General features: G+C 42.8%; 1 protein-coding gene across 1 annotated transcript in view; it reads left to right on the top strand.

The window, feature by feature from the left end:
* PRR5L (proline rich 5 like) overlaps positions 1–26,490 on the top strand; it is a 37,607-nt gene extending 11,117 nt beyond the window's left edge. The window contains exons 4-8 of the mRNA XM_026055594.1: positions 5,948–6,005; positions 9,310–9,401; positions 12,849–12,989; positions 14,628–14,754; positions 23,609–26,490. Coding sequence (XP_025911379.1) covers positions 5,948–6,005; positions 9,310–9,401; positions 12,849–12,989; positions 14,628–14,754; positions 23,609–23,991 — 801 coding nt within the window. The 3' untranslated portion in view covers positions 23,992–26,490. The remainder of the gene's footprint in view (positions 1–5,947; positions 6,006–9,309; positions 9,402–12,848; positions 12,990–14,627; positions 14,755–23,608) is intronic.
* The last annotated feature ends 981 nt before the right edge of the window (positions 26,491–27,471 follow it).

Below are 27,471 nucleotides of genomic sequence, written 5' to 3'. Positions count from 1 at the left end.
TGCCTAAAAAGTCATATTAGGATATTATTTCTGCTTTTATGTGGCAGTATGTTTTCTGTGCAGGATCAAAATGATCTCCCTGTTTCTATCACTACTCTCCCATCTTTCTAGAAAAAAAATCCCCATTTTTTTTGAACAAGGTATGAACACTGCAGCTCATACAGATTTACATTTTTAAAACACTACCAAAAAGTAGGGAGGTGTTTGTGTGCAACTGGCAATATCTTGCTGGAAAATGCCTGCAAATATGTTTGGGTGATTCTTTTTTCTCAAATTAACATGAGATTATCCAAGAAACAGTGGCTATGTGTTTCTTCTAGAACCTGTAAAGTGTCAGTTTAGCACTAGAATTCAAAGTCTCAATTGTGTGTGTGTGGGGGGGGGGGGGTTGCATTTGAGAAATGGTGAAATGTTTACAAGAAATTCTTTTTTTTCCAGCAAAATGGGATCAATTATTCTGAGTTTTCTCTGGAACAGTTGACTTCTTCTCTGAGTTTGTTTCTGTTTGACGAATTAGTATTAATTTTTTAATTTTAATGTGCCTTTTTAAGGGCATGCTGGCTATGTTCAGCCTGGAGAAGTGAAAGGAAAATACAAGTTGTATGTAATTAAGCGGGTGTATTTGTAAACTTTTCTTTCCCCCAAGTGTAGTGGCTTATTGGGAAGCAGTTATATATTTTTTTTTGATTAGCGGGAGGATTCCTTTGTGCCTCGCTGAACTGCAGAGACACAACTTGCAGACAAGATGTGAAATTTCTTGTGATGGCAGAAGATTCCTTGATGTCCTGTTGTCAGAAATGGCTTAGTTGCTTTTCACCACCCTCTTGCTTGAATATACCGCCCACAGCAGATCAAGCCACATTGGGATTATTGCCCCACAGCAGTCCTTGCTAGCTCTGCCCAGAGGTCACCACCATGGCCAGATGGAGCACCTCCTACAGGCTGATGCACTTCTGGCAAAATCAGCTGTATTAACAGGAACCCTTCAAGTTTTGTCAACAGACCCATCAGCCAGYCTTGCTGATTTTGCTCGGCGCAGCCAGGAGCGCTCCCAGGAAGGGTTCCCCTGCACACCATGGGGACGATAGCTCCTGACAAGGGGGATGGAGGGGAGGCGACAAGGTCACCTGCTGCACTAGCACAGCTGGAGCTGAGAGAGGTGCTTTCTCCTGRCCCAGCTGTTCTGTCTGGGACAGCCTCCACCTTCGGTCTTTGCACTGGGACACTCTGAATTCATCCTCTGGGTATAGACCGAGAAACTTGCCTCAGTTCCTGGGAAGGGGAATATATCTGTGCTGGGTCAAAGAAGGAATTACCTGTAAGCTCTCTGCATTTTACAGCATGGCATGTGACTCCCTTCAGAATATATGTATTTTTTAATTCCCAATTATTTCAACACAGCTTACTTAGGAAGAATAGTGAGCACATGTACCTTGTGGGAAGGAACTCTCTGCTACACAACAAACTTTGCTGAGGAAAAAGTCTAAATTTATCTAGTTGATTTTTCTAAAGTTTTGAATCCTGGCTTCTGAAACTTTGGGGCACTTGAAAACTTACTTAAGGGCTCTCTCTTATCTGCTCTTAKTCGCGGTATACCCGAAACAGCTACTGTGGTTTTCTGCACATCCTAAAAATACAGGGCTTTCAACCTGCAGGATTTCACAAGTTCACCTTTATCTGCTGCAAAACATCTCTCTTCAAATTTATCAACTGCATTTACTTGTGGGGGTTAACTCAGGCCTTTGTTTCTGTGTTGTCCATATTCCACTGTGAAGAGAGTACTGGCAGGTTTGCGGCACCCATAATGAGACTATAGCAGCCGGGGGTGTCCTAGCAGCAGGGTTAGGACCCCACTGCGGGAATCCAGGAAAAGCTGCTTTGGGAAGGGGAGGGGAATAATCGCTACCCGAACACGCAGTTAGGCTGTAATTGCAAAKAGACAGGTGGCAGCTGAACTTTTTCATATAAATGTGTCCTTCAAGCTCACATAGTATGAGTCTGTATCTGGTCCTGCTTGTGAATATAATATTTATTTTTCCTCTTGGCTGTGTCCTTCTATGTTGCCTATGGCAACCAGGGATAAAGCAGTAATGAGACGTGTAAGCTAAACAAGGTCTGATGCAAACCTCCACTGTGGCTGCATTTATTAAATTGTATTGATTTGTCAGCAAACAGTGCAGGATTTTTTAATGCAAACATACCTGACTTGCTTGATCTGAGGGAGTGATGTTTGGACTGAATCCATAGCTAAGCCTGTGTCTTTAACAGAAAAGACAGATAAGTAAAATTTCCAGAAATGTTCAAGGCAGGGAGAAGGGAAATGAAGTGGTGGTGGTGGTGGTGGTTGTTGTTGTTAAGTGTCTCTCTTCCCTAGAAAAAGTGGAAATTTGAGGGGATAATTGAAACATCTGCAGTAGCTATATGCTTGTGGAACTAAACCTTTTTTAGAAACCTTAAGAATGAGAATTTATTTAGCGTATGGAAATACTGATGAATACATTCATAAAAGCATTATAAATTCTTTATTTCAGGATAATGATAAATATGTCTAGTTTTTAACAGATTGAACAGTGCTGGCCACTAAGGTGTATAAATTCATATTTTGTTTGCTGACATAGCTTTAACATAGAAAAGATCTCTGAAAGTAGAAATCGTTAGTAATACTAACTGGAAAATTGTATCCACAACACTGAGAAAGAGTATGTAAACTGAAACTTTTAATGTGCTAGTGCAGATAGAGAAGGAGTTCATATTTCTTGAGAGAAACAGAAGAAAATGAGTGTGACATCCTCATTTATTTGTGTATGTATTTTAAATTATAGAATAGTTTAAAATGACACGGTATTAAAGACCAACTGTAAACTTGCGCTGCGGTCTATAAGACCTGTGAGCACCTAGTGCTGTAGATTGAAAAATAATTGAAATATTTTACTAATAAAAGAAAGCATATGGAAGGATTAAAGTGCAGCATCCCTGCAAGCATTATCTTATTGTTCAGACAGAAAAATATTTACAGTGTAAGTGGGTCTGTTTTTTTTTCCCCATAATTTTTTTTCCATTCCCGATTTCTTCCCCCCTCCTCCTTTTTCACATTTTTTCTTCTTTCCTTGAAAGTTTTCAGTTTTTTGGCCAGAACCTGACAAGTGTAGAAATTTATTTCTGCTAAACAAATCTAAAATATGAATGTAGATCTAGACAACTCAGTGTCTCTCTCCAAAACCTATATTTCTACAAGAGAAGCTTAGCAAAATAATCGCTTTCTAMTGATTGATAACAATGTTTGGAAACATTGCAAATTTTTTCATCATATGAATGGACTTATCCTACTGTTGCTAATTACTGTTGCCATTGCCCAGAAGAAAAATGCCCCCCAGCCAAGTTCTTCTCACAGCTTGCTCCTTCCTTTGGCAGCCCCCTTTCACTCCTACTCCAGCAGCAATTCTGGGCTTTCTCTCAACCCTAACCCTAACCCTCACCAGAGAGTGAGCCGTAGACAAGGCCCCACAGGCATTGCTCAAATGAAAAATTTCTTGCTCACAAGTTCTCTTTGCTCCCTGCACTTTCCTTTGGCAACCCCTAATCATGCTGGCGAAGATGAATAAATTGGGAAAATAGGCTTCTGCAGAAGAAAAAAAAAACTTTATTGAGGGAAAATCCAGAGTCCAAAAAAATGCAGGAAGCGGACTTTTTTCAGAAGAAATTTGTGGCTTTTCAGCTACAACTGAATGAGCTGCTGTGAGTGGGCCGGACACTGCGGGCGGTGGAGGAGGGGAGCAGCCCGGCCTGGGGTGTGCGTGTGCACGTTGTGCTGGCCGTTCCCCGACGGTGCAAGCCCAGGTCCACTGGCACAGTCTAAAGCATCAGCCAAGATCAGAGGGTGCTCCCCTAAACTGAAAACCGCACACTACGTGAGGCCTACAAGCAGCTATTTTGCTGTCTGTAGTACTGCCAGAGTGCTCTGGTTTTCACCTGTTTGCATCCACAGCTTTTAAACTGCAGTTAATGAGAGTCATTTGTGCACCATTTGTGAGCAAGTTCAGAAGGTCACATGCAAAAGTCCTCTGTACTCCTATCTCCACATGGTCACCCATGTGAAAAATGTCAATTTTAGCATGTTCCTGTGCCAAACAGGACTGTAAGTCAGTTCCCCCTCCTATACATAACAGGTGAGGTAACTGGTGAGCGTGTATGGCTTATTCTTTCTTCCAGGCCCTTTTTGTTGAAATCTTAACAAAGATGCCAATGGGAAAATTTCGCTGTGGCACCCATCACTGAAGTTTCTCAGTGCTCAGCTTTAATGAGATGAGAATCCAGAGCAAAAGGAATTTCTTGAATTCAGCTTCTGTTTTTTATTAATTTAAGTATTTTCCTACCTGACAGTTTTGTGAGTGTTAAATTCATCACCAGTACAATGCATCCAGAGACATTTTCTTACTGATAGGATGTGGAKGGGGGGTCTCTCAACCTGCTTGCAGAAGCCTTTTGGTGTCTATTTGATTAGATACTTTTTAAAGAAGAGCCCTTCCTTTCCTACACATTTCAAAGATGTTTGATGATAACAAGTAGGACTCTTGAGTGGCAGGTTTTTCTCCTGCTCTGGAGAGTGAAGTACAAGTGAAGAATATCACAAATCAACATTTGTTTTTCTTTTTTAAATCCCTCCAAGAGTACCACAGTTTAGTGTTTCTTGTTCTTAAGAGGATGCTTGTGAGGTGAGCTGCTCTCCTTGCTTGGGCTGGCTCATGCTGATATCTGTTTTCCTGTATCACAAATGAGCCAGCCTGCAACATGGCTACAGCAGGAGGCAGGTCTGACGTTCAGAGCACCAGTGTAGGGGCAGGTTTGTGGTATGGCAGCTTGTCAGGAGGCTGTATTGGGGCAGCAGCCTGCTGTAAAGGCAGTGTTCATTGGGAGTGATGTGCCTTCCTTCTCAGCTGATGGAGGGGTTGAAACTTTGGTGCAGTTATCCATTAAAAACAAAAGCTGGGAGAATAAACATGAGAGGCCTCTGAATATTGTGTGATACCCTGATGTTGAAACCTTTCAAAGGAACAGAAGCTTTATTTGCTATCAATATGATCTCTGTGGTAGAACTGAACCTTCTGGGATGCAGTAATATCACATTATCATTCTGCAGCTCCTTTTTCTGAGATTTTCAAGGTTTTTCAGAWTAACTGATTTTCCTAGTGCTCTTGGGAGAGGAAGAGGTAAGTATTGTAAACACTATTTTTACATTTGGGGAAACAGGAGCAGAAAGCCTATGGGTCAGATATCAGATACTTAAGATGTCCAGAGTTGCAAATAGGCACATCAATATCTTGGTCTGTTTGGTCTGTCATGATTAAGATTATTCAGAAAGACTGTAGCTCCTGCCTCTTTCTCGTGCAGCTTGAGACTGCACACCGAGATGATTCAGTTGGTTAATATAGCGAAAAATATCCTAATAAAAAGAGAATATTTTGTTCTTGGGTTAGGGAGCTGAATTGACTTATTGTGCAGTCAGGCAAGCATCTCACTAGTGCAAAGGAAGAGCAGAGTGGGACATTCTGGTAATATTTGGCTGTTTGATCACCCCCACCATATGGCTGAGGTGTAGCTTATGTGGCTGCAGTTTTAGGTAAGAAAAACCTTGTTTTCTTAACTCCCTCCCTGTGACCAGGACAAGTTTATTCTTCCTCCCCATATGGTGAAATCCAGTTCTAGGAAGTGTTTCAAGTATTTAATGTGCCTGTTGTGTTCTCATGTCTGGTCAGATAAGAGAGGGTTAACGAAATGTGCAAAGCTCACAGTGAGACCAAGTCTGGTGGCAGTACTGGGAGCAACTATGACATGACTAATCTTTAGATGCCTGCATGTAAAGTGGATAACATCAGAAAAACTCACGTTCTCCCATGTTTATTTTAAATCTTGGAAAAGGCAAATGCATGTCTCTCTTCTCTCTTGGCAGAACCAACTCCTTGCGAAGGGCTTGCTGTTTATAGAGGAGAAGGTTAAGCTGTGTGAAGGCAAGTATAGTAAGAAACCCATTTTGGAATGGGGTCCTGGAGGGCCCTTTTGAGTCATGCTTTGATGTTTGGCCAGATGAGATGTTTCACATGGCTGGAAAACATACAGCCCTTTCTGCTCAGTTTAGACAATTTGCCATCTTTGAGGTCTTTTTTTTTTGGTGCTGTCTTAGAGCGTCACTCAACCTGTTGGGAGCCAGGTTGCAGTACAGCCTGGTACTGCTTAAGGGATGGTGGCCTGTTTGAATAGCAGCATAGCTGGAACATTCCCACCAGCTGTGTCTTCACCACGAGAACAGGAGTGTGAGTCTTGTATGGACTTTCAACATGGGTTAAAAACAGTTCCAGGTTTGATATGAATCCTGTTTTGAAACTGTGCTGAGAGCCTTCTGCCTTTTATTTCTCAAGGTGATTTGCAGGTCTGTAGTCTGGCTGTTTGGAGTCTTGTAAGCATGACTCTGGCTACAGTGATACTCTGTCATTGCGCTTTTGAGAACTGAACTAGCAGGCTTTGTGTAAATGTAAAGAATAAAAATTCACTTGGACGAGAATGAAACCCTTCAGGAAAGAAATTCATTACACATGAAGTTCTACTCAAATCACTGGGATACAGACACTTGCTACCCAAAGAGCCCATGAAAGAAGACCAGTTTGGGGCAGTGACTCTCAGGGTTTGATGTATCGGAGTTAGCTACATTTATTAACGGTTTGCTCAAGCAAAGAGAGTTGTCTAGGGCACGTCTTTATTCAAAACTAGGCTGCCATTTGATTTGACCCAGTTTTGTAGCCTGTAGGGAAGATCCCTCACTAATCAACAGCCTGCTGTATCTGGGTCATTAAATGGCAATAGACTCCTCTAATCTTGCATCATGGTTGGTGCTGGATTCCTCTGCACTGTGCAGGCACTCCGCACCGTTCATCGAGTGACTTCTCCATCTGGCCAGTAGGCTGTGGGACATGGACAGTTGAAGGAGCTGTGCTGTATGCCAGCCTCCTGCTTCTAGGGGACAGCCTCATGGTGACTTGCTGTGCACTTCTTTGGCACAGTCCCTGTAAGGGAGAAAGGAAGGTGTTCTACAGATTCACATTTTCCTGAACACTGGTATCCACCTGCCTCTGCCAGCTCTTCAGAACAAGCACCAAGCAGCTTATCATAGGTTTTGTTTTCTCTTATGTGTATTCATATAAAACCATTCCAATATCTCTTAGCATTACGAAAATTGAGTTCCAGTCTGTAATAAGCTGAGAGGTGCCTGGGAGTAGCTTGCTGCTGCTCAAAGAATTTGGGAAAGATGAAGTTTCCCAGGCAGACAGCAAAACCCCTTACCCATGCTTCTTTTTTGTCCATAGTTTGAAGCAACACTGGAGCCACTTAGCCCACGCAGACTGTCACCTCTGCTGTAGATGACTCATGGGCTCTTTCCCCCCACCCTTCTTTCGTAATTTGTAGCCTTGTTCCAAGTTTTGTGGTCACAGCAACAAGAATTTCTTCTAGGTGCTTCTCAGTTAGCTTTGCCTTCCTGGAAGAGAGCTCCTGTTCCTATATTCAAAGATGGAATAAAGTTCCTGCTGCAGGGCATGGCAATATTTTACTGTGTCTGTTTTTCAAATCACAGACTCTTATTTTAATGTCATTTTTCTTGATACAGTCTGTCAGATCTCCTTCAATGCCTGTAGGATATATGATTTCTTGAAGAAACAAACTATTCCTCCTTCCCTTTCAGAAGAAAGAGTAATTTATGACATTTCATTCTAGCTCTACACACCAAAATGTTAGAGTCTTAGGGAAGAAATAGAAAAGAGAGAAATTCAAAAACTCAATTTGTCTGTTTCCTGTTTTCTTTTGTCTACTGTTGCCAATTCCTGGTAATGGGTAGCTATGATGGGGGTGTTGGGTAGGTGCTTGTGTGTCTGCAGTCTCAATTTTGAAGCCAACATGGCATCTGATATGGTAAACCCTTCCTCTCAGTCCTCCTGTGGTCAGTGGGGTCTCTAATCAAAAGGAAACATTTGTCGAATCTGGCCCTGTTGGTTCTCTGCCTTCTGGCTTGTGTCTTAAGCAAGCCAAGAGGCACAACTGATGGACAAGCACAAGGAAAGCCTGTCTGGAAGTCAGATGAAGAAAACACTTCAGTGCATAAGACTCCTTTGAGTTGCAGTTTTATGTATGTTCCAGTTGCTTATATGAGGGCTTTAATAAGCTTAAGGCTTCAAAGCTGCCCTGAGCAGCTGTCTCCCATCTCTGCTCCTTGGATCTTAGCTGCTTGTGAGCTACTTCTGAGGCTCCATGAAAGATATCCTGGAAAAACATTTTGTCAGAAACTTAATTATTAAATACGGGTCTGTATTTCCACTGAAAATATTTGGGGGAGGTGTCCACAAATTGAAGGAAACATTGCAAACACCTGACCTTTGGGATGCAAAAAATCCTCTAAAAAGCTTAGAGATCTTGGGCCTAAATGCTGAGAAACACACACAGCTCCGTAAGTCAAGCGTATGAGTATAATTCAAAATGTCTGTCCAAAGTATTATGTTCAGCAGAGCATTTTTGTTAATACTAGCCTTTTGACCACAGTTGTATTCTTGTTATGGGAGTCATGAGTTGCAGAACTTAGTCTGCCTCCATTTTAAACACCCACTTACATTTAGGGATGCCTGTTAGAGTCAGATTCACATGAGAGGTGGCCACAAGTGGATTTCACTTGGAAACCTTCCCAATTGCTAAGTGTGAGAGGAGAAGCTCTGAGAGGAGCATGGTGGCTTTGTGGTGGCTTTTCAGTCATGGGTGAACACGCCTGCAAGAGTTATGGCTTCTGTGTCTGTACATGGGAGCATGGGGAGGCTGGAGAGGGCTGAGCTCTTAAATTTGCCTCTGTCTCAGTTTCTGCAGAATAGCTGATACTGGCTGTGACCTCCTAATTTTCATTCCGAGCTGCTAGCGTGTGGCCATGTTCCTGTGTGAATTTAGTAATGAGCCGTGAGATTATGCAATCCTTTGCTGGGGAAATAAAGCCTTTTGCTTTAGAGATGCTTCACTCTTCTGTTGGAACCAATTGCTCATATTTTGCACAGATCTGTTCTCTTCGTGATAAGCAACACAGTGATTTCTGGTGACAACCTTGTGTCTCTGTCACTTAGGGCAAATCTTAGCTGAGTCATGTCCGCTTTTTGGAAGGACAATGTCAACATGAAGGGTGGGTTTGTAGTTCTTGCTTGGAAAGTAGGGGGCAGTGGGAAAATCCAACTTGACTTTACTGTTCCTTTTGCTAAAGCACTTCTTTGCTCCCAATCTCTCTTTTTGTAGGTGAGGATCGCATTGATATCCTGTCTGAAATTTGGGATCAGTACTTCACAGAGACCCTTCCCACACTCCAGGCAATATTTTATCCAGTCCAGGTAATCTTAATTAAAATTCAGTCTTCAATCAGGCCAAGCAATGTAACTACAACGTCTGTCAATGTTACATGGAAACTTCCCTTTTGTTTCAGCAGTACTATTCTATCTGGTGACTAAACGGGTCTCAAAATCTGTTAACTAATCTGGGAGCAAGTGCATTTTGCCCCACTCAGCATTAATTGTGTAAGAAGGACTCCTAGGATCTACTGGACCAAGCATAGTGTTTTGAACTGAGTTTATTCCCATTGATCTGCCTTCTGTCTGTGCTTAGCTAAGTTTGAACACTGAAACTATTGAACTATACCTTGTCTAGACAGAAACTCTGGGACATTTGCAATTGTAAGTTCTTCTGTTTTTGAAATATCCAGAACTCCATTAGGGCAAATGATGACAACGCTGACAACATGTCTTCAGAGGGACAAACCTGAAGACTAGTTAAGGAACAAAGCTGTATTAAACTCCCACTAACTGCTTTTATGGGGCTGATGCCTGAGTGATGTGATGCACAATGGATGCCTGAGTTGTGTCTTTGGAAGAACCTCTCTTGGGTTTTCAATGTTGTAATAAAGGAATGTGTGAATATCTGGGTAGAAAATGAATGAACAACTTTATGTAAGACTGGGAACCAGCTGTATTATGAAAACTGGATATTCCTTCAGAAATGTTGACCTCTCTCAGTCTTTCATGTAGTTTTTGATCAGGGTTTCCAATAATAACAGTCTAAGTAGCCCCCCAGCCTATTTTGATCTTTTCTCCAGTCAGAGGAGAAAAAAAAAATGTATCTTATGAGTAGACTGACATTCTTAAAAATGTTAGCCTCCTCCTCTTGACTTTTGCCTGTTCCAGCCACGCTTTCTGGAGCCATGTATTACTATTTTTTTCCTTGTATTGTTTGAAAGGCAGCAGGTAAAGCTCACAGGTTGCTCTTTCCCTCTAATCCTATTGAAGTTGACATTTCCTAAAAGAGCAAAAGACTTCTATAAAGACAGACACTAACCTTTTCACTGTATTTATTTTTATTCTTTCCTTGCTGCAGATGCTTAAAGGTAGGTGTTTGGCAGGTAAAACTGCGCAATTATAATATCCCCCCATTCTCTCCTTTTGCAACTAATTTGCAGTCATCAGGTGACTTAATCTATATAAGTAGGGATTTGTCTGCGCTGCAGCAAGTTTGTGTGCACTGTAGAAACAGCTGAGCTAACTATGTGCCATATCCATTGATGCTAATGTTTCTGCCACTTACTGGCAAAATCTACTCCATTGCTGTTATGTATCTCCAATGAGAAACTGAACAAAGATTACTGTGCGGTGGTGCAGCTTTTGGAAGTAACTTGGTGGTGGTGATGCAAGTGTGACTATGGGATGTTAAGATTCTTTGAAAACTTAACTTTCATGCTGTATCTTTCTTGTCACCATATCTGCGTCACTCAAAAACATTTCATAGAAGCTGTGAAGGTAGGGAAGTATTGTCATTTTGCAGATAAGGAACGGAAAGGTAAGAGATCGGATACTTACAGCTTTGCAAGCATCTCAGTCCTACACAAATCTATGGGATTTAAAACCCCTAAGAACTTGATTTGAAGTAAACTGCCTAAGGCTACAACAGGGATAATCATTGGTGCAGGAAGAAACTGAATCAAGATTACTCTAATTCCAGGCCAGTGCCCTAGTAACAAGTTTGGCTTCTTCCTACAAATAAGGAACTGTATATACCCATTTATATGGCGCTTCATCAAATGTAAAGCGAGATCACCTAGCAAATCTTCTTCACCAAGTCAGTTCTTCATGGACTACTCTGGTAGATGAGAAAGTTTCTTTGTTGGTCCCCCATCTTCTGTGACTCCTTAATTGCAAATGTCAGTGTAAGCATTTAGTTGAGTTTTTCTGTGATCCCAGCAACTGTCCATTCAGAATGAAAGTAAGCCAGCCAAATGTGTGAGCACATTACCAATGATAGTAACTAGAAGTAACTTCCTATCTAAGCTAAGTTTAAACCTGAGGCTTATAGTTGTTGCAGAAATATGACCTTTAAGCAGCTGAGTTGCTTAAATTGCTGTACAGAGGGAAACTATGTAAACAGGTCACTGGTTCTTATATAGTTGCAGCTGCTGATGTAACTACTTGGTGTGGAGAAAGAATAGTAAATCTTCTTGTTTTGTTTGGCACAGTGAGACGTTTGCATTTTGAAGTGGGATATGAAGTTAGTTGGACTAAACTGCCTGATAGAAATAAAAAGTGAGCAGCTGCTGAAGTATAGTTCAGAGATTTGTACTGATCTTTTCTACACCCTGATTTTTCCAAACACGCACTGATGGTTTGAAACAGTAAAGTGCTTTTATTGTGGCCAAGCTGGCCTCCAGACTGTTGGCTTTAGATCTTATTTACATATTGATGATGCTGTTAATTATGACATTAAACCCATTATGAATTAATGATTAACTGGTGTTAATTCCTTCCAGCCAAATATTTGCCTCAGTGAGTGTGTTATGGAGACTGTAAAGTGGTTCCAAAATAGAGCATAGAGCAGAGATTAACACAGTGGAGAGAACAAGGGAAACTCTTCAAGCTGGAAAGTGTTGGGCTGGCCTGACTGGGAAGCAGGGCTGGGAAGAAGATTTCTGCATTTAACTTAAGCTGCTGTGGAGCAAGAGAAAATTGTGGGTGCATTAAGCCTAGCAGAAGGTAACAGTAACATCAGAATGCTGACTGGAGTTTAACTGTGTTTAAATACACTGAGAAATCCTGCAACATCTTCATCTGTTAAGCCTGCTCACTTGTGTGTTGATGTTAAAAAGTAAAATCTAGAGGACGCAGAACTCCTCGTGGTTGAAATCAAAGCTGTTGCTTTCATTCTCTGTCCAGTTGTTTTTTAAATGGTGTTGCTAGAAGCAGTCTAACTCGCTTTATTCTAACTTAAGTGCTAAAATCTGTAATAGACTGAATTGTGGATTTTTATCGTATCAGCAAGTTTTAAAGTGCAAATGTTGAACAAAAAGAGGATCTAACACAGACCAGAGGTGGACTTACATAAGGAGTATTCTGTACCAGCTTCTTCCCTACCAACTCTGTTGCAGTTTATCAGCTTGGAGTGGCAAAAGCACTGGCTGCCTCCATCCTGGACTTCAGATGCTTGTGACCAAGTTGTGTGGCAGTTGTTTTTTATGAATATGTAGTCTTTTGGTGAAATACAGGCTCATTTTTGGCTTCACTCCAAACCTAGTGGCACCTCAGATGAGGTGTTACTCATATCACAGTTTGTGTGGGACAGTGATTAACTGATAAAGAGTACCAGGAATCCTCAAGATGAGCAGCTGTGGGTGCTTTACCACAGCAGCAACTGGCAAGATGGGCCCTTTTTGTCTGTGTGCATACACGTGTTGGTGGTGTTGGTGTTGTGCTCACGTGTCCCTTTACCAACTGTTGGATTTTTGCCTTCTGTGTTTTTAGGGTCAGGAATTGACTATCCGTCAGATTGCTCTTCTTGGCTTCAGGGACTTGGTCTTGCTAAAAGTGAAGTTGGAAGAGATCCTACCTCTGGTCCAGACAAAGCTCCCAGCTTCCATTGTCCAGATGCTATTAATTCTGCAGGTGGGGATTTTTTTTTTTGTCTGACTCCACTTGGGATTCTTGCACTCGTCTAATTGATAGGAACCCTGGAAAGGAGAGTGGGGAGGGTAAAGGGTGTGATGAAGAGAAAGTTGTGTGTGCTTGTTTGGGGATGTTAAACAAAGAAACAAGAGCTGAATTAACTCTTAAATGTTCTGAGCTTTCTTGGCAACAGGTAAGGATGGTCCTTACCCGTGGAAGGGCCAGATTCTGCTCTTTGGTGTTTGCATTTTTCTTTGTATGTCAGCTCTCCAGCTGGGAACAGTCACAGGACTCTTGTCACATAAATCGTCATCTCACAGCTTCTCTGAATGCCTCTTTAGGTACTAGGTCTCCTGATTTGTCAGCTTTATAATGACAGGACAAGTCTCCCTCATAGCTGATTATGGTATTCAAACAAGCTGCGACTGCTGACCGTCTAATATCGGCCTCCCTCAGCTAGATGGGACACTTAGCCTAGCCTGTAAGAGGAGGAATACCTTTTAGCAGCAGACAAAATGCTGTAGATCTTCCAAAGGCCTCTCCCAAGAGACGCAAAGCTTCTGTGGGAACTGTCCTTTGTGTCTAGGCCTCAGGAGGGCACTATTTTTATCTTCCAGTCATGGCATGTACAGCCAAGTATACCAGCTGTTTCATTTTTTTGTATGGCCCAGCCTGAGAGCCACAGAAAATACCAGATTCCAGGTGTCTCTGGCTTTTATTTCCCCTTCAATATAGCTTATAACAAGTGGCAGGGAATGGAGCTTTCTGAAGTACAGTCAAAGTCGAAAAGTGGCTAAGCTGGTATTTTATATGAGTTCTCAATGTTCTGATGTTCCCAGTGACCAAAGACTATAATGACAGGAGATATTAAAGTACTAGCTGAATTTCCCTGAAATATTTTAATAAAAGAAATTTGGGGGAAAAGAGGTTCTCAAAGTGACACATCCTGTAGTGGGGAAGAAAAGCTGATTGAGGCTTTGCAGGAAGTTGGTCTGTGAAGACTCTCTGAAATTACTGTTAAATTGGTTAGTGTTATCTACCACCTTCACACCTGTAAGTTGAACTTCAGAGGGTGCTTTTCCTGCAGTTTTATCTAGGGAGAGGGCAGTGCTTTGCCCAAGCTGTATTAAGGCTTGTCCACAAAGAGATATTTTCTGGCAGAATTGCCCTGGTATAATTATACTGCTGTAGTTATACAGTGTAAATTCTCAGTGTGAGCATGCCTTATATCTTCCTGTCCCTTGGCCAGAAAAAGACAGATATCTGCTCAATATCCATAGGAGTATGGCTATGACTTGAACAAGACGGTCAGCCTGAACAGTGCCCAAAACTGCATTTGAGCTAATTAGCTGTGCTCCTCCGAATACTGTGCCGATATGGCTGTCCTGCTCCCTGTCACAGAGCCAGTCTTTTTACTCAGGTACCAACACAGAGCTGCATTGCTCAGTGCAGAAATATTCCTTCACCTGGAGGGAGATCCCAGCCCTTCCAGCTCCCAGAAGCCATATATACRTACAGACAGACAGATGTATATATGTGTGTGTGTGTATTTATGTATGTATTTATATTATACACTCTATAAATACCTTATTCTAAACTATAAAAGCATAATGTTGGCTTTTCGTGTTTGAATTTCAGAGTGTCCATGAGCCTACTGGCCCCAGTGAAGGCTATCTACAGCTGGAAGAACTAGTCAAACAGGTGGTATCACCGTACTTGGGCTTGTGTGAGGATCACAGCTTCTCTGGTAGCACCTGCTTGCTTGGTAAGACATGCTCACTTTACGGAAGCTCTTGCAAACACTCTTGCTAGGGTAGACATGTTGGTCAATGTAAAGCAATGAACAAGACAGAGAGAGAAGAAAGGTTGAAATGCCATCAAAAGAAGGTCCTGATCAAAAGAAGGTCCTGAATGTATTTTTTTGTGAAAGGCTTTTTATTTCCCCTGACAGAGTGATCTGTTATGACCCCACCACTGCACAGACTTGCGAAAAATCCCTCTTCTCTCTGGAGGTGGGTTGGATTTGAAAGCTGCTCTGGTTCATGCCTTGTGTCCTGACCTCAGCCTCTCACCTTCCTTTTCTGCCTGCTCTCTGTGCCTGCTTGCTAGCCCAGCTAGCTACTATATCTGCCAGACTTCACAACTAGTAAAACTGTTGGCTGCTCATTCTGAGGGATTATATGTTTTTTTTTTTCTTTTTTTAACGCAGTCTTCCTTCCATCTGGGGACTGTGTTTAAAAAATATATATATATATCTGTGTTTAAACTGTGGATAAATGGGCGTAGGTGAGAGAACTGGCACTGCACTTCAGGAAGGGGATGCTTACAGTGGAAAACTTCTCCACACATGATCCAGGTGCTTGGCTCACAAGTGTGTCCAGCAAGAAAAGATTGGCCAGCCTCGAAATGAGCATAGCGATAACTGACTTTATAACCAAGATTTAAAAAGAAGTGAAGAAAGCTCCAATTTTCCCTCTATTTTGTGACACTTTATAAACTTTAGGCTTTGCTATAATACAATCATGGCAGGTTTTAGCTAGCTGCGGACACACAGCCTGTCTTTTACTACACTTTAGCGGCACAGGAGGAAGTTGGTCAGGTGGTAGAAGGACTTACTAGAACCCAGGGTATCTGGGTCTGTAACAAGTTCATGGCATAACTTCAGGCAAACTACTGCTGAGGCTTTTTGTTCTGCTGGCTGTTGGGCAAATAAATAAGCTACCTTTTGTGCAAGTGAACATGGTTAGACTGTTCAGCATTGAACTGCAGACCTGATCCAGAGGCTAGAACTAGACACCATTCCTCCCATAAAAGTTGAGCTTGGACAATTTTGATTGTTTGGCTGTTTATGGATGACTGCATGCTGCTGGGATAGTTTGAAATGTAGCTGCCTGACTTGTACTGAAGTTTCTAGCCATTCTAGTTTTCTGCCAACTAAACAAGCCATTAGTATCATTAAAAAAAAGAAATCATGTGAACTGGCCTTGTAAAGTTTATGTCCCTTAAAATCATTGTGTTTGCTTTGATTTTAGCTGTCATTTATTTGTGTGTATTTCCCAGGTGGCCTTTTGCCCCTGCTCCACCCTGTGCTGAGCAGGAGGAGGAAAGGAAGAACTTGTGTTTGCATTACACAACATTAGTAGCGGAGTAGCACTTTTCTGCAGATAATCTTGTTATTTTCAAAGTGCTCCTGTGGTGGTGGTTTCTTTTGCTTAGCTCCCAGTTCTAATCAAATTTTTTCTCTTCTTCTTTCCCTCTTTCTGTCATCTCCTTGCTTTCTCAGAACCAGTTTCTTCTCTCACTGGGCAGCCCATAATGATGAATCCCAGTGGCTCTGTAGTAGTTTTTGTGAAATGCAGTGTTGTGCTTTGGGTATACTTGCATTCCCAATGGATGCTGTGGAATCCAAACTGCACTCTGGATTGGACCCTTCAAGTTGAAAGAGCATTGAGAAATATGGCTGAAGAAGGCCTCTGCTCCCTGCTGTGCATAAAYGTGTGTGTTAGACTTGATTTAAAGTGGAGAGGCGTGCAGCAGGAATAGATGTGAAAGGGGACATGACAGCTCACAGAGGGGAATTGTAGAGGGCACTGTACCCACCTAAAGCAACAAATTACAAAGTCAGGTTGGAGCATGGGGAAGAGAGAGCTGGATCTAAGAGCTCAAGTCCAGGGAATGAGAACGAGGCTGGACTGTGCCCCCATTTCACCTTGGGGCAGTTCTGTAGTTACCACCATTCTGGTAGGAGACTGGGTTATGGCAGAAACATTAGGGCATAGTTGCCTCAGCTGGTTTATGCACTGTATGCTGTGCTGTGATGCTCTTCCTTTACCCACCCTTCTTGTTTCCTCCATGTGAGTTGTTAGCCACAGCCTGCACTATCAGGATGGGGTATACTGAAGGGATCCAATTGTCTAAAAAACAATGTTTAAATTGTGAATGGAGAAGAAAATAAAACGTTCACCTTCTTCCTGCCATGCATTTAACCTCACATAGAGGGTGTGTTTGGCACAGACATCACTGCTGATTTGAGTGTGCCTGCAAAAATTCCCTTCAAAATTCCTCCCCCACTTATGTTCCTAGCTATAACACACCAAAACAGAAATAAAATTTCTAGCTAAACTATGCATGATAATGTGTTTTGTGTGGCCACTGGTGAGATACAAGACACAGCCCATTTTATAGGTAAAATGGCTTTCTTTCAACTGGAAACCCATGGCAACCCATTAATTAATGTTTGAATTCTCTGCCAGCTCTCCCTTTGCCTTYTGCGCTATGATGTGGTTGTGGTTGGAGCATGTGGACTGCCAGCTCTGGGTGGTGGGGTTTGGAAACATTAACCAGGGATGCCTTTCTCCCCAAAGGGCTGTCCTACAGGAAGATTTGCAAATGAGAAAGGATTTGGGCAAAGATTATAGCGTTGTATGTAAACTCTCTGCTGCTTTGTGCTTTTTCTCTCCTTTGGGGGCTCTTTCTGGATGGAGTTCTCTGCATTACGGCTTTGTATGGATGACTTGATACAATGGATAAATAGCATTATTTCAGTGTTACAGAGGTGAGACAGTGCTCCACTGTGTAATAAGATTTGCACAGTAATTGAGGAGGGCCAACTGACAGCTGACTTGCAGGTAAAAAAAAGCTGGAAGTCATCAGAAGATATCCAGTCTGATGCTTCTCAGTCATGAGTTTGTAGTGTAGCTTGTGGTCTGTTCAAGACTTGCAGACTTTAATTTTACAGCGGACTGTGATTGTTCTATCAAATAAATAAAGGGGGAAAGGTAAAGCAATAAATGAATGTTCAGAGTTTTGCCTAATTTTTAAGTGATTCTCATCAGGAAGGATTTCACTTTCATTGCATGAAATCATCTGTGCATATTTTTTTCCTCAAAAGAGTCAGGTCATCCCTCACTTGAAAAGAATAAAAATAGAGAAATTCTCTACTATCCACCTCTCTGTTCCACACTTGATTAGTGATATGTAAGCCATTTCTACAGAAGCCTAGCTAACCTGTTCTTGAAAACTTCCACCGAGGGAAACTCCACAACTTTTCTGTGCAGTTTCTTGCAGCCCTTATTCTTGGCGTTAGAAAGTGTTGCCTAATGACTTAAGAATGTCTTACTGCTGTTGTTGGGAGATAATAAGAGCAGAGCCCTACCAAATCTTAAGTGAATTAGCAAATTCAAAAGCCAAAAGCCAGGCCAGTTTCCTCAGTCAAGCCGAAGGCTGAGTAGCCTTAGCAGGTGGTGAGCAAACTGCCTGTCCTTTGCCTGTGTTAGTTACAGGTTCCCCTACTACAAGGCCTCCTGTTAACTGCCCATGTGAGCCTTCCTTTATCTCTTATCTCTTATAGCTACAATTTCAGGCTAAATGTTTGCTGGTGGAGAGAAAACAAAATTCTTCTAACTTCTTCCACGGAGCTCTGTCCAGCTGTATTGCATTTGTTTCCAACACACATTCAGTGGGATCCCACCCGTTTTGCTGTGACAGCAGGAAACTGTGCTTCTGTGGGGCTGGAGAATTCCTGTAGCTACCTCAGATAGAATCTGAGCACTTCAGTGTTTAAACTGTGTATTTTATTTCCCACCACCCCCMCCACCACCTTCCTCCTCTCTCCTCTGTCCCAACTTCTGTGAAATTTTATGATCAAGGATTGTCACAGATGAAGGTCTAGATTATTAAAGGCACTCCAATATTTAAACAGTTGGGTTCCTAAGTCCACCAGCAAAGTGTTATTGATAACCTGGTTGCCTATATTTCTGCGTGTGCAAAGCTGCACAAGGATACCCTATGGGTAGCAAACTGCTTGGGGTCCTAGTCCAAGCAAAAGCCATTGAGGCCTCAGAACAGGCCTCCACATACTGAGTTTTCTTCACTGGTGAGGTCTGGTTGTGCTCCTGCATGTTCAGTGCGTGGAGAAGGTAGATGTGAAAGGTATTTTTCCTCGRATGTGGAGAGTGCTTGGCTAATGTGGCAGCAAATGGGTTTGCATCATTCTGCTTTAGTTGGAGCAGAGATTTGAATSTGGCTCCAGTAGTGCAGATGGTGTCTTAACCAGTTAGCTAAGATCAGCTTCTCCCTCAGAAACCGAAATAACGCCTGAGGACTCCAGCTCCGCAGAGGTGGTCAAGGCTGAAGGCTGCCTTACGAGGAGTCGTAAGTCGTGTTTCAGATCCCTGCAGCGTGCTGTGGAGCACACTGTGTAATTTGCTCTTTTGTAGTGAGGGAGTGGCTCTTTACTAAGCGAGGGGTATTCTGCATGCAGGGTACATGAAGGGTGGCTTGTCTGTGTTGCAGACAGAAGTCTGGCTAATCCACTTATGGTACCTAACTCTAGTATTTCAGCTACAAACCCTTTCCTAACCTTGAAAGAGAGACCTGCCTGGCTAGAGAGAGTGTCTAAATGCTATCCATTTTTCCTCTCTAGCTGTTGATGTTCCTGACTAGCACAGGCAGGCTCCACTCAGCGATCCCTTCCTTAATTAATACATTTCTTAATTGCTTGAATGTTCCTTAAATATGTGAACTAAAATATTGCAACAGTTAACAAAGCAATGCCTGGTATCGTTGAGAAATGAGGTGCAAGGGATTTGTCTAAGACCCCTAGCAGGAGTGGGAAATCAGGCTGGAGTAAAACATGAACTTCTGGATTGTCTTCATTTCGAAATCGCCTTTGCCTTACTCCTTTTTCATAGTGTTGCCCTTCACCGAATTCCATTTGGCCTAATTGTCAGTGCTATTGGATTTGGGGGAAAAAATGTCCTTACATTAACCTCAAAAGGAGAGGATTCCCAGTAGCTTTTGTTGCTGTTTTTATCAGTTGACAGCTAAAAGGTGTAATTGAAAATAGGTAATATTGAGATCTGAAATCCATATCTCTAAACAAATTAAAGATATCCAAAGCCACTACAAAATCTAAGTTAGAAAAGTAGGGTCATCTAGTGGCCCAAAAAAATGGTCTTTCTGCTTCTTCCTTATCCCATCTGTGTGAAATGAATAACTTGCAGTTTAAACAGCCCTAATGAATTCCAGTAGACTGGGAGAAGCACTGTGATTTTGCAAACTGCCCTTTTCTGTCCTTAGTTAACTCTTCTGCTGTCTTATTCAGTGTTTAATATTCGGCTGGATTTAAAGCATAGTATCTTTGTGAGCAGCAGCTTTATCTCAAAAGATCATGGCTGCAAGAAGAGCATGGTGAAATAATACTATTTCTAGTACAGAATGTAGCAGCTTGGCTGTAATAGAGCAACTCATAATCAGGGAAGAGAGGAGTTAAAGTTTAGTTTCTCCAAATTAAAATATATGAGGATTTTATTTCAAGCACTGAGGATAAACTGCTGATATTGATTGCCTACCTACTTAGAAAACATGCCGTGAGAATGCTGACTAAATGTTGGCCTACATAGAGCACAGATGTACTCACGCTGCTAATTAGCCGAGTGGTTTAGGTGACAAGTGATCACGTGGCAGCAGTGTGGCCCCAGCGCATGCTAGCTGTGTGTCTGCCCAGGTGCTTGTGTGGGTTTGCAATCGCTGCTCAGTTCTGGGTTCAGCTCAAGTATGTCTTCACTGTCATTGCAGTATATTTGGGCTGCAGTGGTTGCTTCAGTGTAATCAGACCCAGGACCTTTGCTTTATTTTTCACATAGGAGGCAGTGCAGTACTCCTACTTCCATGCTAATAGAGGTCTGAGGGGAATGGTGCAGTCTTTTGAATTACTATCAGTGTTTTCCTCAATACCCACAGTTTTTTACAATCTCTCCATCCAGATTCAGATTAGATTTCAGATGCTTAGTGGTATCAGACTTTGAAGCATTGACACATGCATCAGCTCTGTGCAGTCTGCTTGTCAGTGAGTGTGTATATGTACACACATGCGCACACCTACATGCATAGTGTATATGCCTCTGAAATGATGAATATAGTCTGTTTGGCTGGTTTGCAAACTACCACAGTGGTTGATGTTACTAATAACGCTAGCTGACCATTTTACCATAGCTACCAAGGATGTAACAGAAAAGGCTCTCTTTCCCGGTTCAGGTGAAGGCTGGGTAGCCAGGCTGGGCAGGAGTAATTTTACATTATTGCTTTCTGAATTATACTTGCTCTTAGTGGACTTTAATCTCTCAGCTCATCACACTTGCCTCTTTCAGCAACACTGAAAAATTACACACAAAACTGGCACTTCTTTTCTCAAGGGAATATTTTTATTTATTTATTAAGTGGACATCAGGCCATGACTATGACTTTTCTTTCTGTTCTTTCTCTTGTGTATCCTGGCTTTTTGGGATGGGAAGGGCCATAAGTTATTCCTGTTTAAATGAGGCCTGTTTTCATTTTAAATGTGTTGTTTAGGAAAAGAGAAGAACAAAGATTCTGTCCTTGCCTACAAATCTGCAGCAACAGAGTCTGGAAAGTGCTTTTTGCGTGGCTCTGTTCAGTTTGATTTTCTCAGATCTCTCTAGTTAGCTAAGATACCTCTGCGCAGCTGAAGCCACTGCAAGATAGTCACAGCCTAAATATTAATTCATGGTATGGGGGAGTGCTGTGAACCATTAACTTAAGCCATTGAGTTTTCTTTCTCCTCTCAGCCCGAGAGCTTCTAAAGCTTCAAGCTGAGCAGTTCCTAATGCAGATAGGAGATATGCACCTAAATACTTTTACAGATCTTTTAAGGATCTGGCTCATTCAAGTTACAGGTAAATAGCTACCTTCGCCATTAGCTTCTCTCTTCTAGTGTCAATACTTGACTTTGTTCATGGAAGTCAGAAATGAAGAAGCCCTGGTAAATATTGGGGAAGGTAGAGAAGCAGCTGCTGCTAATTCCTCATGTGCAATTTAGGTCTTGTCTATGCTAGATTAATTTTTTATGAAGCAGGTGTAGGCAGTACCACAGCACTAACAGTCCGAGTGGGTTTAGGTGGTGCCAATGCTACAAATCAGTCCCATGCTAGTGTGCTCACCTGCTGCGCCCCCATGTGCACCTGCCGATGGAGCAGCAAGGAGGGTCACGGAGGAGAGGAATGCCTGTGTGCCTCCCCCTTAAATTACCTTTCCCCAATGCCCTCCAACACTACAGCTTGCTGTGGATTGAGCTGCAGTGGACACCTAAAGAGTGTATTTACTGTAACTGGCCTCAAAACTTATTTTAACATATTCTTAAGCAGCAAAAAATGAACCTTTTCAAATGAATGCATTGCTGGAAGCAGCAGGGTGAACTGTTGTCATAGTTTGGCTGCTGCCAGTGGTGGAGTTTTTGGCTGCTCACCCGTATCTCCCTATAACAATATAGAGTTTGTTTTCTGCCTTTCTTACTGATGCAAGCTTCCAAAAGTGTTTCATAACCTTCAGTGACTGGTACTTCTGCTTTGTGTTTTGTTACTCTGTCGCTTATGCTCTAAAGTCTTGGTGGAAGGATTTTACATGGTCTAAAAGGCTTCTGAATTAATGAATTGAGACCCTGCACTTTCAGAAACTAAGAGACAGACAGAAAGATATATAGGGAACAGCCTGATCAGCTGCTTCCGCGATAGATCACGGGAGGTGTTTAACAATACATAGCAATGATGCACAGCAGTTGCAGACAGCAGGCAAAAAGTAATACTGCTTGATTAAACCTGCTAGGGGAGCGAATTACAGTGAGGCCAGGACACAAACTCAGACCTCTGCTTGTCGATGTTATCAGTGTCAGAATTAAAATGGTGCTTCATGATATGGTGCTGGGGACTGTGCCTTGAGCTTGAGTTTTAAATCAGGAAACTCATTTTTTCCCCTGAATGTTTTGCCAAGCAGCTCTTAGAGCCTGCATCCATCCTGCGATGCCACTGTGTTGCTGCACGCCTTTGGCAGTGCTCAATAAATATTGCATTCTTCTGCACCTTTCATCCCAGGCTGCTGTGTGGTGTTCCTGTGCACGCTCAGATGTTTTCAGTGTCTTACCCCAAAAGTGCCCATGTTTCAGAAGTGGATGAAATGCTTTTTTTTTGTGCGTGGTCTTTAGAAGGTACAGTGGGATGGTGCTAGCCAAACAGCCTTTCCCTAGACAGCTAGAAGGGTGGTGCAATGTCAGAAATTTCATACAGACACCAGCTAATGGTATCTCTTGAGAGAAATTTTCCAGAGAAAGGGATGGGTCCTTAGGTTCTCACTGAATGTTTCTTTTGGGGCTGATTTTTCAAAAGCAGAGAGCAAAAGGAGACCTTTTCTCTCCAGAGAGCTTGTTTCCCCTTGCTTGTGCCAGTTGAATGTTGCTGATTTCAGTGAACCTACACATGAGAGCTCCTGCTCTGTCCTCGCCCCCTCTTTAAGTAAGAAGACAATCAGGACACTGAAGAAAGTCAGTTTGCCGTACCCATCACTTTTCATCTCACTTCTCTTGTAGGTAGCAGCACTGTTGCCTTAAAGCAAGGTGGGAGCTATTTCCTTACTGAGGAAGAAGCAGAGCTTCTTTCAAAACCTTTGGCAGGAAGAACTAAAGTGAATGTTCCCCAGGGATAATGAGAAGGGAAACCCAGTGTGGCTGCAAGTGAATCCTGCCTGTTTCCTGTGGCCAGCCTAGCAGTTCGGCACAATGCTTTATCTATGCCTTTTTGATCATTCCTGCATTCCTTTTTATCTTCCAGAGAGAAGGTACTCCAGATTGCGTCCTAAGACTGGTATACTGAATTATTCATCTCAAATGGTGACGAGTCGGCAGCCCAGCGAGATGGCCCTAACACCACTGACAGAGCAGGAGGGTGAGGCTTACCTGGAAAAATGCGGTAGCATTCGTCGCCACACTGTTGCCAATGCTCACTCAGATATTCAGCTCCTGGCAATGGCCTCCATGATGCACACAGGAATGGTCATTGAAGAGTCAGACAGTAATGACAAATGCCTCCTCCTGCAGTCCAGTTTCAGCCACAGGCAGTGCTCTAGTGAGCCCAATATTGCTGATGGGCCAGAGACAGTCATGGCAGCAGGTAGACAGGACCCTGCAGAGCTGAACTGCACATCAGTCAGCTAGAAGAAGTCTTGCAGAGAAGACAAGAACTGTATGCACTAAGCTGGACAAACTATCATGTCATCCCCACTGGGAAAAGAGGAGAATACGATCTTTGCTCATGTCATTGAAATGTTTGGGTGGGGTGTCTTATGTCTCTTTGGAAAGGCTCTCTAGATTTATTTTTCCTGACTGTCTAGGATCATTGTTGATGGAGGTACCAGGCTGCTCCCAGACAAGCATTGAGGGCTACAAAGGTTTCATTGCTGAACATCGCAGTGTATCTTCTTCTGTAAACTTTCTTCCTGTACTGGTCCATACCTTTTGGCCTCAGGTTTCCTTCCATTTCTTTGGTATGATACAAATTAGCCTCATTCTGCTTTTGTCCATCTTTCCCAGTTCTGTAGTGCTTGTTTGCTCTGTGCTTCTGTAGCAGAGCACACTATGCTAAACCCTCTCTTTGCTTCTGGCACTAGGATGGCGATGGCTGAGGACTGCATTTTTCTTTTTTAAAGTTGAACTCAGGGATGAAACCACTTGCATCTTGCAGAAAAATCTGCTCAGATACCTTGTGAGAAAAGGAGATCCTTTTCTTTGCCTCCCATGAGCATGGATAAAAAGTCCAAATCTCAACAAGCCTGAATAGAACTGGGTATACATGGAGGCCCAGTTGAGTACTTCATATGTACTTTATTTGGTTCCAGTGGTATCTTTAGGGGTGGTAAATTGGGTGCAAAGGCAGGGGGTAAATTGGGGGCAAAATATAGTCCTGAGCATCTTGGCATTGTCATCAGTTTGCTCTCAAAAGGTCAGTGTTGGTAGGGCTGCACTGAAAGAAATCTAAATGGATTCCTTCAGAAAGGAAACTCTTAATAGAGTCTGCACTTTTGTTGTGAGGATGACATAAAGGTGCTTTTCAAGACTGGACCATCATGATTCCAGGGCATGAGCTGACATAAAGGATATCATCCTTGGGCCTTTCTGGTACTTCTAGTACTTGCGGATTTTGTGAGACCAAAGATAACCAACTGGATGTAGAAAGGTATCCTGTCTCTGCAGCRTATTCGTGAAGTGCTTGTGACCTCCAGTGGTGTTTGATTCAGTGCAGTGGTTTTTTTTTTAAGATAAAGCAAGGGCTATTTGAAGTCTTTGTTTTAATTTTGAAGATCAAAAGTGGGTGTGGTTCTCAAGAAATGCAAATGGCTCTGTGTGTCAGGCACTGCAGTCTGCTTTACAGCATCGCTTGGTACTCAAATGCTGCTTCTGTGGGAACACATCCAATCTGTTCAAGCAGACCCCTGGGATACCCTGCTGATGTCTAGCTAAGTAGATTTGCAAGTGTAATTACAGGCTTAGAGGTGAACTGAAATGCTGCCTTAAATGTCAAATCCCATTAAAAATATGGATATAACACCACTGCCACTAGAATCCCGTCCCTGTGGTACTGACTATAAATAAATCTATCTTGACAAGAAAAACAGAAGGCTAGATGAGCCTTCAGGATGTTTTTTTCGCATGCCATGACATTAACTACAGGATCTGCCCCGTTTCTGTTGGGCGTTAAGCATCATCTGCTCCACTGTCTGCAGTGGAAGTGCAACTCAGACCTGTCAGGATCTGACCTTAGCAGCAYGTGCAGCAAAAAGAAAGCAAATTATTATCTCTTGTGGTTTGCAATTGTTGAAAGAGATATTTGGAAAGGGCCTGCTTTTTCTTGGAGTTACCTAAGGCACCTTAGTTGTTGGCCTTTGTGGAAATGCGGAGTGTTTTGGTCACCAGCTGCACTTACAGATTGGAGAACAGAGATGCAGTTGTGCTGTGTGCCTCCAGAAGGAGCATGCACAGTCCGACAGAGGCCAGAAAGAGATGGTTTTAAGCACGTTCCTGTAGATGGACTGTAGACTAAATTGCCTTCCTACTCATAAATTTGACTGATCAGGCCAAAGTATTATCTGATGTCATCTGCCCAGGATGGCTGTGGGTTGTGGTGGGGCTCCACAATCTCTACAGTGACAGCAAAACCTGGTAGTCTGCGCTGGTGTCGCCTTGGCGCGCTCCCTCCAGCATGGGGCAGATGAGGCCATACTGCTCCAAGGGAATTTTATTGGCCACTTGCAGTCATTTAATGCCTTCTCTTCGCCACAGTATGGCATGTGGGGAAGCGATCGCTCTGCAGCATTTCAGTTCACTCTTACAGATGCTTTTCTTCTCTGTTTCTCCTCTACCCCATTCCCCTTTGGTAATTATTCAAGCCACTTGGATTAGTGAGTGGAGTCCTCTTTTATGATGAAAATGAGAATGATTTATTTATTTCCTGACACACTCTTGGATCATCATCTCTGGGGCTAATAGGAATCTAGTCCTGGTTTTAACTTGAATTTATTTTGTTTTACATGTCTGTATAATTTGTTTTGTTTTGATTTTGTATTGGTTACTTTGCAAAAATTTGCACCAAGCCACTCTGAATCATGCCCTATTGTTTTGTTTTTAGGGAGAATTAAAGCTGGTGGCTTTACTTTGTGAACTGAGATAAACAAAACTTGTTTTGTAAACAAAATTGAGGGTCTGGTAATGAGCACCATTCTTCCAAACATTTAGGATGCACAAGGCTCTGCAAGCACATACCCTTTACAAGCTGTGCAGGTAAACCTGGAAGTGTTTTTGAGAAGCTGCACCCTGCAGCTGCTTTGCCCTGCAGTGCGAAGCTGGCATGGAGGAGCGGCGCTCTGGCACTGAAGCAGAGTCAGGACCATGGGGCAGCACCGCATCACCAGTGCTTGGAGGATCATCTCTGCCTGCTGAGGGTAGGTTCCTGGAAGCAACTGGCAGAGACTCTGCCCCCAGGTGAAAGCTATGATATGAGAAAATTTGCATTTTCCTTACAAGATTTTGGTTTGAGACTGGTGTTACACTTCCTCTCAGCTCGCCATTTCATGCAACTGTGACAGGGAGACAGGGCAGGTCTTTTCTGCTCTCAGTAGTCTGCCGCTTGAGAAAGGTTGGGTGCCCTGGTGACGAAACATACAGAGAAGGCAGAGTTACTGAATGCCTTCTTTGCTGCAGTCTTTACTGTTAAGGACAGCCCTCAGGAATCCCAGGCCCTGGAGACAAGAGAGAAAGTCTGAAGAAAGGAAGACTTCCCTTGGTCGAGGAGGATTGAGTTAGAGATCATTTAGGCAAGCCTGACACCCACAAATCCATGGGCCTCACTGGGATGCACCCACGAGTGCTGAGGGAGCTGGTGGATGTTATTGCTAGGCCACTCTCCATCATCTTTGAAAGGTCATGGAGAACAGGAGAGGTGCCTGAGGACTGGAAGAAAGCCAATGTCACYSCAGYCTTCAAAAAGGGCAAGAAGGAGGACCCAGGGAACTACAGGCCAGTCAGCCTCACCTCCATCCCTGCAAAGGTGATGGAGCAGCTCATCCTGGATGTGATCTCCAAGCATGTGAAGGGTAAGAAGGTGATCAGGAGTAGTCAGCATGGCTTCACCAAGGGGAAATC

This window comes from Apteryx rowi, unplaced genomic scaffold, assembly GCF_003343035.1.
Source record: "Apteryx rowi isolate R43461 unplaced genomic scaffold, aptRow1 scaffold_124, whole genome shotgun sequence".
NCBI classification, from domain to species: domain Eukaryota; kingdom Metazoa; phylum Chordata; class Aves; order Apterygiformes; family Apterygidae; genus Apteryx; species Apteryx rowi.
Note: the sequence above shows the minus strand (reverse complement) of the source record. Positions and strands in the feature narration are given on the sequence as shown.